We start from the raw sequence: 15,812 nt of genomic DNA, 5'->3' as shown, positions 1-15,812 counted from the left end.
AAATATTTAATATGGTTTCCTTCCCTTCCGGTGGGAAAATATGGGATTCAACCACCAGCTTCTACTGGACTAACAAACCTCATTGTAAAGCTTCACAGCCTCTGCAAAGTCAGTGTTGGCTTCAGCTTGGAGCGCAGTACAAGTGATGGATTTGGTCCCGACTTTACCACCAAAGATTCCACGCACAACATCATAATCTTCCAAAGATTTGTAGAGCCTGGAGAACAGCGGGAGAAAAACAGCACAGTAAATATTAGAGGTGGCAACCACCACACACCCCGTGATACAACTTTATCACTATACTTCACTCCTGATACAATATTACCGTGATTTTGTGACATGCTGAATATTGTTTTTTGAAGCAAAGTGAGACAGTCAACACATGCAAACACTGACAGTGAAACAAACGTTATTTAAGATAAAGTCATTATACTATTAGTCTAGTTTGCAGTTAAAAGCAATCTACTTATTATATTACAGCAATTAACTGTGATAAATCAGTGAAAGTCACAGGTGTTGCTGTCTACATGGAGAGAAAGTCACATTTAACTATTACATTTGATCCCAGCAACGTTCCTATTCTGCAGGAATATAACCACAATACAACCAGCTGTCCCCTCGAGTTGTGACACAGATTCATTCAGACTGATGGAAATGCAGCAATCTGTCTGCATTTATAAATTAGACAGTACTTGTTGCCAAACCTTCAACAATCTCTGTGAGTGAGTGAAGTCAGTCCAAAATATCAGAAAAATATTGATATTTGGTGTCCATGTTATGACACAAAATCATAACACACAATACTATACTGATTTTTTTTTAATTTTCCACTTCAAAACAAACTCCAGACACTCTCAATCAGCAAACTAAAACTCCTGAACCTGTGACCTTCAGTGACATCATAGCTCTGATTTTGTTCGTTGATGTAATTAAATATTTTGAAGAATAAAAAAATCAGATAAAGAAATATTAAGAATAACACTCAGCTGTAAGGCAGCAATTACTGCAATACCTTGCGAGATTAATCCATTTATTGGTGTCTGGGGGGATTTCTTTGTGTCCTCGTGACCGTTTGGCAGGACGTTCAGCGGGGCCGTCAGCATGCAGTAAACCCTCTTCCAGCAGCAGGATGCCCGATGGCTGCTGCAGACTCATGAGACAAGTGGAGCTGATGGAAGCTGGGTTGAGCTGTTGGAGTTCTTTATGTTGGTAGCACATATCCTAGCACACAAAAAAGCCCCCCAAAATACAACATTTATATATATTTTCTTCAATATATTAAATACAGAAAGGGGAGTTTAACTATCAAATCTGTTTCTTACCTGCACACATGCTATAAACGGAGGAAAGCAGAGCGTACTCTTGCTCAGGAAGTTGCTCATGTTGGACCGCAGCTCCTCTTTGATCCTCGCGCTCTCCTCTGGCCTCCGTTGTTTCGCCATTTCTTGCAGTATACCAGCAAAAAGAGAGCTGAACAGCTGTTTGGCTAAAATCGGGTCTCTCTAGTTAGGGCAAGGGGAAAAATGTAATATTTAACATTTTACATACAATATTTCTTCCTTAAAATTTCCCCCTTCATTTTGGCCCATCATTTGCAACTATTTTTGGTCTATGAAGTGTTTATGATAAAATCAAAGTCTGATCATATGGTTCATCATGTGCCCGTTTATGGTTTGTCTGAACAGATGGCGTTGGCAGTCTTACCTGTGCTAGAGCTTGAAGTGGAGCGATGAGGTTACTGTACGGGATTTGGATGTCTGGAAAGTCTCCCACCCTGTAGTTACGATACAAAGTCACCTGAGCCTCTTTTCTAAGGGCCAGATTGGCTTTTTCTTCCTGTGACACACAAGAGAACCACTGATAGTTACGAGTCTATCGCAGGCCTGGAAAGTTAGCGAGAGCAAACACAGAAAATCTGCATTATAGATGAACGGATTGGTCTGAGTGGCTCCTGGTTGAATCCCAGCACGGTAGATACCTTTTCCTGCCGTTGATGCTGGATCTCCTTTTTGGCAAAACCTAAGCTGACTTTCTCCTGATCCTTCAGAAACCTGCGTCTCAGTCTCAGGATGTTAGCCCGCTGCTCATTTACTGCTGTTCATACAAAGTGAAAATTTACATTTAAACCAATGAGTGAAGCTTTAGTCTCTTCTTACTGAAACAAGATGTGTTTGTGGTGGTGCTTTTTTTTTTTATCAAAAACTGAAAAATTAGTTTACATTTAATACTATGCAGTTAATACTGAGGTGGATGGTCAAACTAACCTCTGGTGCGGCTGTCCACCTCATCTGTTGATGCAGTGAGGCGCCTCAGCCCAAAGCCTTCTCCTATTGGTCTTCTCGCTGCGGTTCGCCTCTCTGCTTTCTTATCAAACACCAGCAACGACGACATCGACTCGGAGCCGAGTGAGTACTCTGCCAGCGTATCCACGCTGCTGCCTGTCAGCCAGTTATATGCAGTACGTCGACCTGGGAAAAACACAGCTGTGGTAATCTGCATATTCAAAAATGAAGGAAAGCATTTTAACAGGTACTTTGTTGCGTTGAAGGTGGGTAAACTGAAACACAGCGGTACCTTGTGTTTGTGTCTGACTGAACTCTAATGAAGTCTGCGTGGCTCGGAGCTTTCCCTTCATCGCTCCAGACTGAGATGCTGCCACACTCTCTGGGCCTTGAGAGCTTAGGGTTTCAACAAACATGGGGGTCATTACTGTGCTCCTGAAGCGCCAATTGGAATCGATCACATAGTCCTATAGAGTGAAATGAAAACATGATATTCACAAATCAGGCTTCTTAGTAACAAGCAAATAAAAAAAACCCCAAAACAGATAAAGTTGTTTCTTCTTCTTCTTTTCTGTAAATGAATCCAAGAAACACAAAAGCTGACCTGGAAGGTGCACTCGGACAGCGGATACTCAAACATGTTTCGTTTAAAGTCCGGACTCTGGCTCGTCATTTCCAGAAGCAGATTGGTGGCCAGGCTTAAAAAGCACCTCTCTATTTTGCAGGAGTACAGAGAACGGAGCACCATCAACATTCGCTCGAGGGTCGCAGTGGGGAGGCGCTTCTCCTGACTCCAGAAGTTACAAACATACAGCCTGAAAAGACGGAACGAGGAGTACACAACATCAGAAGAGTCGACAAAAGATGAAATAAATTTAAAAAATACAAATATCCACTGTGGAAAGTATCTCATTATATTAGCATGGGGATAAAAAAGTCATATTGGGTGCTTACTGAAGGCCTTGATTTTCTTCTGACAAACCCTGAAGCAGTGTTTCTTTAGCAGCATTGAGAATTTCCAGTGAGGTGTTGTCTTCCATGCTTTCATCATCGCTGGAAGAAAAATAACATGTCACATGAATAAAACGGTCAGACGATCCTACTGAAAAAAGACTGTACAAAGGCATTATGTGGGTCGAATCTGAAAACACTAATTTTTTATTTAACCTTTATTTAACCAGGAATGTCCCGTTGAGATCAAAAACCTCTTTTTCAAGGGAGTCCTGGCCAAGAGGCAGCACATTTCCAAACAAATAAATACCAATAAGGCAAACAAAAAATAGTAAACTATGATCTGGTTGAGGCTGGAAGCCAAAAAGCCTCACCCATAGTTGTCCTGGATCCACATTAGGATGTCGTACATCCGCTCTCTGCAGACTGGAGAAGGATGAGAGACGAAAGCCGTAACAGAGCCCAGCAGCTCTTGAAGCTCCACCGGCGTCAGACGGGGAATAATCTTGTGGATGATATCGAGGCATGCTCTCTGCCGTGCCTCATCCCTGGAAAGAGAAATGTGGAGGAACATGGTTCAGCACCTCTTAATTTACACTTTTAATTTTGTAAGATTTATTTTTGGCTTTTATTATTTTTATAACAAGAAAGAAGGGACAGAGAACAGGGAGAATGGCACACAGGACGGGTGGAGCTGAACCCAGGCATATAGATCACCTGCTAACCCACCCCACATTTATAGTTATTTAATTGATCACAAACTAAATTTAAAAAAATGCCCTGAATGTCAAATTCCCATTGATTCCGTATGGTTAATGCTTCCATCACCATTAAAGGATTTTACTTGCGCTAACACACATTCAAATGTTTGGCCCTGTTGGCGTGTATAAAAAAAGAAAACTCCACCGCAGAGGCCCAATAGGGTTCTGTGATCATTTCTGACATTTTTGCAATGATGATGGTGGATATGATAATAAAAAAAGAGAACTAAACAGAGAGGCAGCAAGGAAGAACTCGCCTATGGTTCATCATCTGAATGAAGCCGGTGATCTTCAGCTGCAGGAAGATGTCTGGAATGACATCAGCACGGCTCAGAACGCACTCCAAGCAGTTAGTCTTTAAGACGCCGTGCAGCTTTGGCAGGAGGAAGAACACATAATTCACAAACCTGAAAAATACAAAGAAAATAATGAAGACCAAAGCTTGGAAGGTAGCTTGATAATTACATTTAGAAAATTATACTAAAATAAATAAATAAATAAATTCGCACTGTAAACTTACCGATCCATAAATGGAGGAAAATGCTTGGAGACTTTGTTCAAACAAATAATGAACTTGTCATCCAGGTCTTTTTTCTTCAGATTTGTTATCTTACTTGTAGCAAGACTGAGAAGTTCTTGATGTTGCTAAGCAATAAAAACATTAAAAAATTAAGTCATACTTGTGAGGGAAAAACAACAATTCTTGCAATAAAACTGAAAAAGGGATTTCAGTGATTTGAGAAGGATAACATAAGATAAACACTTAGACTCGTCAAAATAAATCTAACATGTGGTCGAGGCATAAATGAACCGAAACTAGAGAAAGTTCATACCTCGCCCATATCAGTCATGCTCTTCAGGATGAGGCCGATAATTTCAGCAGCAGCCGAGTAGACTTCTTTATATCTTACATAGGACACGTTGGTGGTGAGAGACTGAATGTACCTGAAGGAGAAAAAAAGAAAGAGGACACCATACAGAAATCATATTTTTGCAGCACAGCAGTACATGAGCTACAACACACATATATACATGTGACTATAATGTCAGTGGCATAGTAGCTCATCTGGATCGCGATCCTTTTCACACATTACTGCTCGACAAATGTAACCCTGACCTTGAGCACAATTTGGTGAAGAACCATTATAACCTGTGATTGCTGTGAACTGTGGAAAGATCCAGGAGGATTTGCCAAAAATACACCAAAGTCTGCCTTTCGCTTCCTGCTTGCTGATTTCAACTTGCATCTTCCAACTTGCAACTTTTACCTCTCATATTCAATTCCGCACGACGCATCGTAGGCAGGGAGGTTGTTTGCCAAGATGATTCCCAGCAGCTGAAGCCCGACAGAGTTGTCTTTGCTGTTAGCGTCAGTGCCACAAAATCGCTCGTATATTAGACTGAGAAGGCAAGAAAAGAGAGAAAGCCAAGGACCACAGATCAGTTTCATTTTGTTAAAAACAAACAAAAAACAAACAAAAAAACATGCAAGAAAAAAAAATTTACATTTATAATTTATGTTAATATGTTTGAGACCGTACAACATTTGTAATTCAAATAAACAAAAGGATAAAATAATGCAGCATTTTTCCTACTTTTTATAACAACATAAGACATAATTAGAGTCGACAACAGACAACTTTACTCAGGAACAACTCATCAGAAAGTGTTTATTCCTAAAGATTTCATTCTCTGTTCAGCACACCAGTGTTTATAACACATGGGGCGATCGTGGCTCAAGAGTTGGGCGTTCGTCTTGTAATCGGAAGGTTGCCGGTTCGAGCCCCGGCTCCGACAGTCTCGGTCGTTGTGTCCTTGGGCAAGACACTTCACCTGTTGCCTACTGGTGGTGGTCAGAGGGCCCGGTGGTGCCAGTGTCCAGCAGCCTCGCCTCTGTCAGTGCCCCCAGGGTGGCTGTGGCTACAATGTAGCTTGCCATCACCAGTGTGTGAATGTGTGTGTGACTGGTTGTGTAAAGCACTTTGGGGTCCTTAGGGACTAGCAGGGATAGCTCAGTAGGTAAAGTGGTCGCCCCATGATCGGAAGGTCGGCGGTTCGAATCCACTTAACGGCTACCCTGAGGTACCCCTGAGCAAGGTACCGTCCCTACACACTGCTCCCCGGGCGCCTGCTTAGTGGGCTGCCCACTGCTTCACTGAGTGAATGGGTCAAATGCAGAGAAAAACAAGTAATTTCCCCATGGGGATCAATAAAGTATCCATTATTTTTAAAAAAAAAAAAAAAAAAAAGTAAAGCGCTATACAAATACAGGCCATTTACCATGTTGGTAATTAAATGCAGATTTTTGATGTACAAAATAAGATGCCAGCAGCTTAAATATTGGTGACTGTTAAGTTTATCTGGACTTGATGTGATCTTGTGTGAGCACTACCTGTAAGGCACATGCAGACAGTCTTTCCAGCACTCTACCAGAGTGCGGATGATCTCCAGGTTGTGGCGGAAAACGGGCCTCTTAGAGTGAAAGCAGTGCTTCATCAGGAACTCCAGCAGCCGGTTGGCAAGGACTTCATCTCTGGGGTTACCCTTAGATTAAAAAAAAGAGAAGTTATCAATGATAAACTTTTATTATAAGAAATGTATCATATCATAGCAGATAACAAATGAGTAAAATACAATTTATGACTCTCCGTAGCGTTTTAACAAAAATAAATAAATTAATTAACTGAATCGCAGCTGATTTGGTGCCACGTTTTCACATTCATAAATTGAACTATGACAAACTTTGGGTGTAGCCAGGCTTGTCCAGGATAGCACCGTAACCACCACATCCACCACCATAAAATGGATCCCCACTCCTCCAGTGTTTCCAGAGACAACAAGCTGTAGAAGTGGCCCAAGCCAGTACTTGGCATAAGGCCGAAACACCTGGAGAAAAAAAAAAGAAAAAAGAAAATGAGTCGTACAACCTATTTTATTAACTAATTTCTATATTTGAAAGAATTAACTGAGGGACATCCACCTCCTCTGTGTTGATGATCAGCTTAGAGATGAAGAGTCGAATGTTCAGAGGTGTTGATGGATTTGCCAGTTTTCCATGTAGGAATTTCATCCATGGAGGAAGCTCACTGGGCACATTTCCCTGTTTTACAGAGCATTTGACACAAACTCCTCAGTAGTCATCATACATTCATAATATTCATTACAGAGATTAATTAGAGAGTTGTAATTACATGAAAATTTTTAGGATTTGAAGTAAACGTCAGACTTACTTAATCCTGTTATAAATAATGAAAACCTGCCGTACTTTGGCACTGACCTGTTCAGTTTTGGGGGTTATGTTGTTCCTTTGCATGTGCCCAATAAGAGCAGTCATGGTCGTCATGCATTCATGCTGGTTTAGCTCATCCATTTCTAGATCAACCATTGCATCCTGGGACGGGCTCATCTCCTCTGTCTCCTAGATTTACAAACACGTTAGCAAACCTTCTTGATAACCATGAAACCAGAGCCATTTTGAAACAGCAAATGACTTATCCTTAACACTGGTTTCCATTGGGGCTTTCAAAAATGTTCAACTGGTTATACAATAGTCATTTTAAACTCCTGTGTTCTCATTTTAAAAGACAGAAAAAACTAACTCTTTTTGCAACAGCCCGCTTTTCTCCTTCTGGGTTTTGGGAACTGAAGGAAAAGCTTTGGACTCCTGTGGAAAAGTCAAACTGGCTCATCTCCTCGCTCAGGCTGCTGTCAGCCATGTATGACTGGGAGGACAGATAGACTGGAGCTTCTGTGGAAACCACAAATAAATCACAGAAACACACACCGTCAAGCTGCAGTAAGATACATTTATACGTCTGTGACAAACAGAAACACTTCTTACCTCCATTCTCTTCATTTACTTCTTTTCGAATCATAACGTATTTCTTTTTCCTCTCAAGCGGGACCTGCAATGTTTAAAAAAAAATAAATTAATAAACCATGACTAAAACTAGCAGAAAAAACAAACAAACAACAACACATACCTCAATTTCAATTGGAAAGTTGTAGGTCCTTTCAACATCAATAATGTTTTCAAGAATAAACTGATTCTGGAACAAAAGAAAACACCATCAGTAAGGTCCTGTGAAGTCACTAACAGTAAACTTTTTACCACTTTATATGAATTACAGAGTATCACAAGTAACAGTGTTTAAATGTCACCACTAGATGTCAGTAGAATGCAGATTATGGTCAACTGAGTTTTGTTTTCTTGCTCCTCCTAATTTAAGCACATAATCCCTGCTAAAGGATCATGTGCGACAGGACAAACATGTTTTAGTCAGCCAGCAGGGATCAAAAGCACAAGCTGGAGTGTTTCTGTTTAATTCTAAATTTATCAGCATGCATCACTTTGTTGAAAGACACAATTACACACAGTGTGAGCACAATATCCAATTTTTCTATTAAATAAACTAAAAAAAAGTAGTTTGTACTGCATTGTACTAAACTAGGCCGTCTGAGAGATGTTGGTGTATTTATACAAACGAAGCACTACCTTCTCAGGTTTCTCACTGAAGAGGAAGCCATGGTAGAATTTGGGCTCGCTGAAGCTGCAGCTGATGACGGCGATGGCGCAGTTGTACGAAGTGCAGTGATAGCGTCTCCGGAGTTCAAGGAGCTGAGTCTCACCAGCCATGTTCTCAGTGAAGGCTTCAAAACACGACCTAATTGAAATAAAATGTATGTAATCATATATCACGAATGAATCACTTATTCATGAAATAAAAATGGAATTTAAGTGACCAAAGCGCTGGAGAGGCCTACTTGATCAAAGTCTTGGACATCTCGTTTCCCTCAGTTTTCTCAGAGCGACAGTAGGCTTGATTAATGCGGGACTCTTTTGAGTAAACCTCTTCTTTGGGAAGCCGTGAATACAAAAGCTCCATCAGCTTGTAGCAGCCATTCTTCTTCAGCAATTGGACCTCAAAGGCTGTCTCGCTTGACTGAAAGTGAGAAATGAATGATCATAGTTCAGGTTAAATAATAACAATGATACAAAAACAGAATGGGACAGAGTTTCTCGTCTTTCATTTGACAGGCAGTGGCCAGCACAACAACACAGGCATGTCAACAAATAAAAAGATGCACTAAATGGAATAAAACTGGGTTCATGCTTGATCAGAGTGACTCTTACAGAGGTGACAGAAAACCTTTCATGTCCAGTTGAATTAGCTCTGAATGCTGAATGTGTGCTCTGCTGCTAGACTCATGTCAGAAATTTCAAGATGAGGAACATTTCCTCTGGTTAACTGAGAAGAAATTGGGGAGACTGACAGAACATGAGACTCTCAGTAAAGCACTCGCTTTACTGAGAGCCAATCCCATAGCAGGCACTCCTAATGTGACCTATACTGATCGTATTCTAACACTTTTAGGGAGGATTCTGCAACGTGATAACTGATGCCATCATCAACATCAATGCTGACAGCAATGTTCCTGCCAGCATTCCTGCCAAAATTAGCGGGGACTTCAGATTTTTCAGTTATTGTCCACAATTTACATCAGTGAAGAAAAATATCCAGTTAACTAGATCACTGTTAACAGTGTTCAGAGGCAAACCTTGGTGAATCGACTGAGCAGGAAAGAAATTATGTCAAAGACGTTTGTGATGAAGAAGTCATTCAGGGCCTTGGCGCTGCAGTGAGAGGCCAGAGGCAGCAGAACTCTCTCCATCATGGCCTGCAGCATGGAGCTCATCGGCACGTCACCTTGTTGAATCACCCCGTAAACTGTACACAGCAGCTGGAGCTGCCGCTCAACGCTTGCCCTAAACAGACATTGGCAAAAACATTGCACATAATGAAAGCAACTCATACAACTACATCTCCTTGTAGTGGAACAGTAAAGATCTATAGAGTCACTGCTGTAATGTGGCTCTAACAAATTAAAAACTTTTGCCTACCGCTTGGCAGTTCTTTGGAAACAGGTTTGGAACTGGTCCTCCATGATGTGTTTTGTGTCTCGACACAAAATTCCCGCAAGTAGTTTGAGCAGGAGTGGGCTCTGAGAAAGCTCCAGGGCGTCCAGGAACTAAGAGATGGAAGATGTAGAGCTGATAGCTGCAATGGTCTAAATCAACAACCTCCAAAGCAAATTGTCAGTAAAACCATCCATCCATCCATCTCCTTATATATATATATATATATATATATATATATATATATAGATATATATATATATATATCTCCTCATGTATAACCAATCTTTTGTAGTCAGATCAAAGGGTATTTCACGCAGGCACGCACACTACTACTACTTTCTAAATCCCACTGTTTACCTTTCGGACACAGTCCATGTAGTTGTTGCGATGAAGGGAGCCCTTAGCAAACTCATCAGACTGCATGGGGAAGTGTGAAGCCACCAGGGTGTCGAGCGCTACCTGCAGCTCAGCTAGTGGCTCTTCTGGGAGTGTTGTGAAGAAGGGCAACACCAGCAGAGCCTGGCTCTGAAAAATTGATTGAGTTCAGCATAAAGTTTCACCGACTAGAAAATAACTTAATACATAAAACTGTCCCGTAACTTAAATAAAATCTGTTACTACCTTGAGATTCAGCGGCAGATTCATGTCAACCAGCAGCACAGTGAAAGTGGAAAACACCTGTCTGAATGCTTCATGTTTTATATCGGAGCAGACAGAGGAGTCAATCTGTTCAGAGAGAGAAATTCAATAAAATGAACTAAAATGAAAAGAAACACCAATATATCTGCACTATTACTATTACAAAGGTCTTAACATATTTTCACAGTTTTAGTTTATGGCTTTTTAGCAGGGGGCAGACAGCAGTAATTTGATCCTCCTGATACCTGCAGAAGCTTGGAGAGCAGCAGGAGGATGGCAGTTTTGCTCTCTGGGGTGGAAGAATCTCCCTCCCACCATGACTGCAGGCTCATCCATCGTTTTAGCACCTCTTCAACCAGCTGCTTCCCCTGAGTCTTCCTCACCGATCGTTCTTTAAAGCTGTGGTCCAGCATGCCATTCAGCAACACGCTCACCTGAACACCAGGAAATAAAAATCAAGTTTGTAATGAGAAAACAAGAAGTTATCCGTCTTCAGATGCCCGTGGTTACAGTTTTATCGTAAACTAACTAAAAATGACAAGTACCATGCTGGGGTTTTGGGAAGAAGCTTTCATCAGGCGTGGCACTGTTGTGTTCAGACTTCTCAGCAGCTCAGTGTTGATGGTCGCCTGAAAAAGGCTGTAGAAGTACTCGCCATGCGAGAAGCTCAGGAAGTTGTGGCTGTGACTTCCAGACACGGGCACAGAAAGCATGATGGTGTTCAAGAGCAAATCTACCAACTGCTCGCTCTGCAAAGAAATAGCAATAATGCACAACGTTAGAAAGCACTGTTACCTCAAACACTAGTTACCTTCACAGCAACACTGCTCAAAATGGGAATCTTATCAGTCCCAGTTTGCTTTTTAGTTCAGTGACTTGATGTTTCACTAACACCAGATTGAGCAGCAACACTGACCTGCTGACTGAGAGAAAACGCAAGCTGAAGCAGACCATCTGCAACCCTCCTGGTGTTTACGTCTAAGGATGGAAGTGCCTTCCTTTCTTCTCCTGGTGCTATGCCTTTATACACCGTCATTAGAAGCTGGGATCCAAGTTTTTTGCCATAAGATGAATCCTTAAGGAACACACAAAAAGATCTTACGGCAGTGCATTCAGTAGAGATGATGCAGTACGTGTTATAAATAAATAATAAAATATCCAGGCAACCTTACTTTGGTTTAATGTTCATACCTGGCTGTGCAGGATGGAGCTGAGGAAGCCGGCTTTGTGAATTTGCTTACAGGAAGACAGAACCATTTCCATCTGGTCATGGTGGCTGAGAGTGCTGGAATGGTACAGGTCTACGTTGCACAAGCCCTCTACACTACAGTGTTCATTAAAGAAATTTAGGAGGAAAAAACCAAAACATTAGTGGTTTTGATAATTGCACCAGTGCTGCACAGTCAAATTAAAGCCCTACGTGTCTTTCTTTAACAAATAAGAGAACTCAACCTTTTACATGAGATTTTTGTCCTCAAGCTGCTTTCCAGACGACTGCAGTAAGGTGAGGCCAGCAGTGCTTTCAGTAGAGGAACACACACTTCTGGTAGGTTCTTCATTACCTCCACATCTGCCATGTTGAAGCCTACAGCGGACGGCTCGCAAACCACCATCGCAGTCAGCTCGAAAAAAACTGAGCATAAAAACTCTTGTTCCAGAGACTATGAATAAAAATAAGGACATGATGAGTAAAACTTTGAAATGGAAGAATCAGCACCAAGTTACTTATTGTCAGTTCTTGTAATTCAGCGATACCTTCCAAAGCTCCTTGTCTCCTTTGGCAAGAATCATTGTGGTGAACTCCAGCAGGCGGACAATGATGGTGCATTTGCTGTAGTTGTACTGCTCCACCTCTCTTGGGCTGAAGTGTGAGGTCTTCTCACCAAGTGGGAAACAGCTCTCTGCTGCTACCAGTTCATGAGTTGCCAGCTCCGTCAGAAAGAAATGCAGAGCTTTCAGAAACCTCGATTTGTCTTTTGAGCCTTGAACATCAAATAAGCAGAGATTAATTGGAATCACTGGAATCTACCAAACTGATGTAGAATTCATTTGATAATGTTACGCAGAGCAGTGAACTTGGAGAAACTTTGGCACAAATATAGACTTACTTAGAATGTACTGAGGCTTGATAATGTGTAGGCCGATGAAAGTGTTGTAGCAGTCCAGAACAGCCAGCAGGAGGTCCAGCCACTGCAGCGTGGCTCGGACACTGAAAGGGCTCGTCAGGTCCCTGAGTGTTGGTTGGGAGAGGAGACCTCCGCCCTCAAACTGTGACATCAGAAAGTCTGTGCCATGATCCTTCAGCATGCCATCCACCCACTGAGGTGGGGATTTCTTCCCTAAGTCACACACATTCGGGAATTTACTGACATGTTTGGCAGAAGTTCATTTAGAGTAGCAGGGTAGTTATTATGCTAAACTGTAAATCTCAATTAATTGTTTTTAAGTGGGTTTTCTTTTTTTAATTTGCATGTGCCCATTTTAAATTTTCAGGTCACCTTTGCAAAAATTAAACTGTTGGTTCTCACCTGGGAGGAGGGGGATAAACTCATACAGGAGCTCCATGCATTTATGGCGACACTCAGTCTGAGGGCGGCCACATTGCTCCAAGAGCCATGAAACCACATCTGAGAGGCACAGCTTCTCATCGGGCGGAAAGCCTCTGAAAAAAGAGCAAGAAAGAAAGAACGATATTTAAACTGCTTGAAATGTGCTAATTTTTATCCTTAATTTTTTCATCGTTCTTTTGTTTTCATATGGAGACGAGTGGCAATGTTAGGTCACAATGTGATATACTGCAAAATTGACATCATTGGACGTATAAATTGAATGCACATTTAATAAAAGCAAAGAAGTAGAAAGGATTTTCATTTTCACCATGGTACCAACCTTGGGATGCGTCTCTTTGCATTGTGGTGATTGAGACTGGGAGCCTTGTGTTTGATTATTCTTTTTAAATGGTCAATGGCACTGCCACACTGCTGTAATGTACCTGAGTATGAGGGAGTTGCAAGAAAAGCATCACAAATCCTAAAAGAAATACCCTTCAACATATTTGACCAAATATAAAAACACACTATACAAACTTTTTTGCATATTTTCTTGAAATATAATTCCTATAAATCAGTTTGTGCAAATTCTGGCATAAATAAATTAACAAATGTTACAAAGCAGAACACATTAAGGAGTGATTGTCTTACATAATCTGTCTTTAATGAGAGAGGGAGAGGTTGATAATGACATGAAAATCCGAGTGCACAGTCTACAATGCTGATGTGACAATTACCCATAGATCGTTCATCTGAGTGTGCAAGAGCCAGACTTTCGACAAATATGACGAGAACCTCGAAGACAAACTGTTCCACCAATGAATTTTCCTCCCTGGAGAGAGACACAGATGACTGCATTCAGCACAGCATAATATCCCTTATTCAAAGGACCCAGTTAACGGCCATGGTCACAATTTAGAGGGTAAAATGCGAGTAGACAGACAGAATTCCTTTCCACCTGAATTGTCTGTAGATGCTATTGAATGCTAAGGCAGCACCAAGTCTTTTGAAGCCATTGGGGTGGAGAGCCAAGCTGTAGATGCGCTTAAACAAAGACTTCATGTTGGTGGGACTCCTCTCCTGCTGCTTGGGGGTGGTTTGCTTGATAGACCATTTGACAAACTCTTCAATGCAGCGGCCACAGAAGTCTCTGAGAGTGCTGTCCATTGGGTCGACCACGCCGTCCTGAAGAGAGCAAACCATGTGAGGCTTAAACTATTACAGAGAAACAGCTCCTGTGTGACCAATGATGGAAAGGGAATAAAGGGAAAAGACTCAAAAACTGTGTTTAACCTAGAACTGTAGTATTCAAACGCTTACCAGGATGGCCTCAAGAACAGCAACTGTGTCCTGGCTCTCAAACTTCTTGTTATTTGTGAACCAGTGAATGAGCTGCATAACCAGTGGTTCAAACAGCTGTCTGGTTACCTAGCAAAGAAATCCAGAAAGAAAAAAGTCAGGGTCTAAACAAGGCAGTGAGCAAGTGTGCTTAATGTTTAGTTCTGTTTCTTCAATTTTTTTTATTTATTTCTATCACAGCAATTTATAAAGTAGCTTGGATGAGATGTTCTATGTTGCCTGTACAGATCATCCACCACGTCATCTCCATATAGCTGTAAATATGTTGTTCAGCATGATTTATTTATTTAAATGGACAAATCTCAGTTGGTGGCACTCAGCAGGACAGAGCTGGTGTTTGCTACACCTGCCTGTTTAAAGGCGCATGCATTTCTCATTAAACACACACCAAAAATCTTTCTTTGCTCTCATAAAGAATTTGTAATCTTTTAGAAATTCTCTGATTTCTTTAGAGGATTTATTAGCCAACATCTCAATTACCATTAAGACAGTTTGATGGGGAAAAAATACCATACCATAAATTTATATAGCACTTTAAAAAAACGACACATGGCCGACCAAAGTGCTGTAGAGCATAAATATAAAAAATACAATAAGAATAATAAATACAATAAATAAATAACAATAAAACAACAGTGTCAGTTACCCACTGAGTCAAAGGATAGGGAATAAAAATGAGTTTTTAATCTGGATTTAAAAACCAGCACTGATGTAGATTGCTTAACGTGAAGAGGAAGATCATTGCAAAGCTTCAGGGCCACAATAGAGAACGCTCGGTCTCATCTAAGTTTCAGCCGTAATTTAGGGACTGCTCAGCTGACTGGAATGAGCGAGGGGGGACATAGGGCTTCAGCAGATCAGACAATTATACAGGTGCCAGACCATTTAAGGATTTAAAAACCAGTAAAAGGATTTTAAAATAGGAAGCCAGTGTAAGGCGGCCAGAACCAGAGTAATATGGTCAAATTTTCTTTTACCATTTAAAAACATGCCGCAGCATTCTGCACTAGTTGCAGTGCCCTGGCCAACCCCCATTAAAAGGGAGTTGCAGTAATCCAACGTGAGGTTATAAAAGCATGGATGACAGTTTCCAAGTTGCGTCTGGAAAGAAAAGACCTTTGACAGACATCTGAGGTAATAGAATCAAGATTTCACCACCCCATTTATGTGGCCATCAAAACTAACAGCAGTGTCGACTGTTACCCCAAGATTAGTAACCAAACTTTTCAGGTGAGGGGTACCAGAGGAAAAATTGCTTCTGTTTTACGTTATTAAAATTTTTAAAAATTTAGAGTCATCCATGACTTAACAATCGCTAAGACAATCAAGCGATTGAAAGGTAGATAAAGCT

General features: G+C 41.1%; 1 protein-coding gene across 2 annotated transcripts in view; it reads right to left on the bottom strand.

Annotated features, from left to right (window-relative positions):
• Nucleotides 1–15,812, bottom strand: part of prkdc (protein kinase, DNA-activated, catalytic subunit) — a 31,708-nt gene that overhangs the window by 7,727 nt on the left and 8,169 nt on the right. For both annotated transcript variants that reach the window (XM_082546653.1, XM_082546654.1), the window contains 39 exons: nt 14,423–14,530; nt 14,061–14,287; nt 13,840–13,934; nt 13,443–13,545; nt 13,082–13,215; nt 12,662–12,892; nt 12,309–12,535; nt 12,006–12,214; nt 11,745–11,877; nt 11,470–11,628; nt 11,099–11,302; nt 10,799–10,987; nt 10,536–10,640; nt 10,272–10,439; nt 9,897–10,024; nt 9,554–9,761; nt 8,759–8,937; nt 8,490–8,658; nt 7,978–8,043; nt 7,836–7,899; nt 7,594–7,742; nt 7,272–7,412; nt 6,975–7,094; nt 6,737–6,880; nt 6,387–6,538; nt 5,263–5,394; nt 4,828–4,939; nt 4,515–4,639; nt 4,252–4,401; nt 3,608–3,781; nt 3,237–3,335; nt 2,887–3,097; nt 2,575–2,749; nt 2,265–2,468; nt 1,979–2,094; nt 1,705–1,836; nt 1,323–1,502; nt 1,013–1,221; nt 79–217 (listed from right to left, as the gene is read on the bottom strand). In XM_082546653.1, coding sequence (XP_082402779.1) covers nt 79–217; nt 1,013–1,221; nt 1,323–1,502; nt 1,705–1,836; nt 1,979–2,094; nt 2,265–2,468; nt 2,575–2,749; nt 2,887–3,097; nt 3,237–3,335; nt 3,608–3,781; nt 4,252–4,401; nt 4,515–4,639; nt 4,828–4,939; nt 5,263–5,394; nt 6,387–6,538; nt 6,737–6,880; nt 6,975–7,094; nt 7,272–7,412; nt 7,594–7,742; nt 7,836–7,899; nt 7,978–8,043; nt 8,490–8,658; nt 8,759–8,937; nt 9,554–9,761; nt 9,897–10,024; nt 10,272–10,439; nt 10,536–10,640; nt 10,799–10,987; nt 11,099–11,302; nt 11,470–11,628; nt 11,745–11,877; nt 12,006–12,214; nt 12,309–12,535; nt 12,662–12,892; nt 13,082–13,215; nt 13,443–13,545; nt 13,840–13,934; nt 14,061–14,287; nt 14,423–14,530 — 5,970 coding nt within the window. The remainder of the gene's footprint in view (nt 1–78; nt 218–1,012; nt 1,222–1,322; nt 1,503–1,704; nt 1,837–1,978; nt 2,095–2,264; nt 2,469–2,574; nt 2,750–2,886; nt 3,098–3,236; nt 3,336–3,607; nt 3,782–4,251; nt 4,402–4,514; nt 4,640–4,827; nt 4,940–5,262; nt 5,395–6,386; nt 6,539–6,736; nt 6,881–6,974; nt 7,095–7,271; nt 7,413–7,593; nt 7,743–7,835; nt 7,900–7,977; nt 8,044–8,489; nt 8,659–8,758; nt 8,938–9,553; nt 9,762–9,896; nt 10,025–10,271; nt 10,440–10,535; nt 10,641–10,798; nt 10,988–11,098; nt 11,303–11,469; nt 11,629–11,744; nt 11,878–12,005; nt 12,215–12,308; nt 12,536–12,661; nt 12,893–13,081; nt 13,216–13,442; nt 13,546–13,839; nt 13,935–14,060; nt 14,288–14,422; nt 14,531–15,812) is intronic.

Source organism: Aulonocara stuartgranti, assembly GCF_965226115.1.
Source record: "Aulonocara stuartgranti genome assembly, chromosome: 9".
NCBI lineage: Eukaryota > Metazoa > Chordata > Actinopteri > Cichliformes > Cichlidae > Aulonocara > Aulonocara stuartgranti.
Note: the sequence above shows the minus strand (reverse complement) of the source record. Positions and strands in the feature narration are given on the sequence as shown.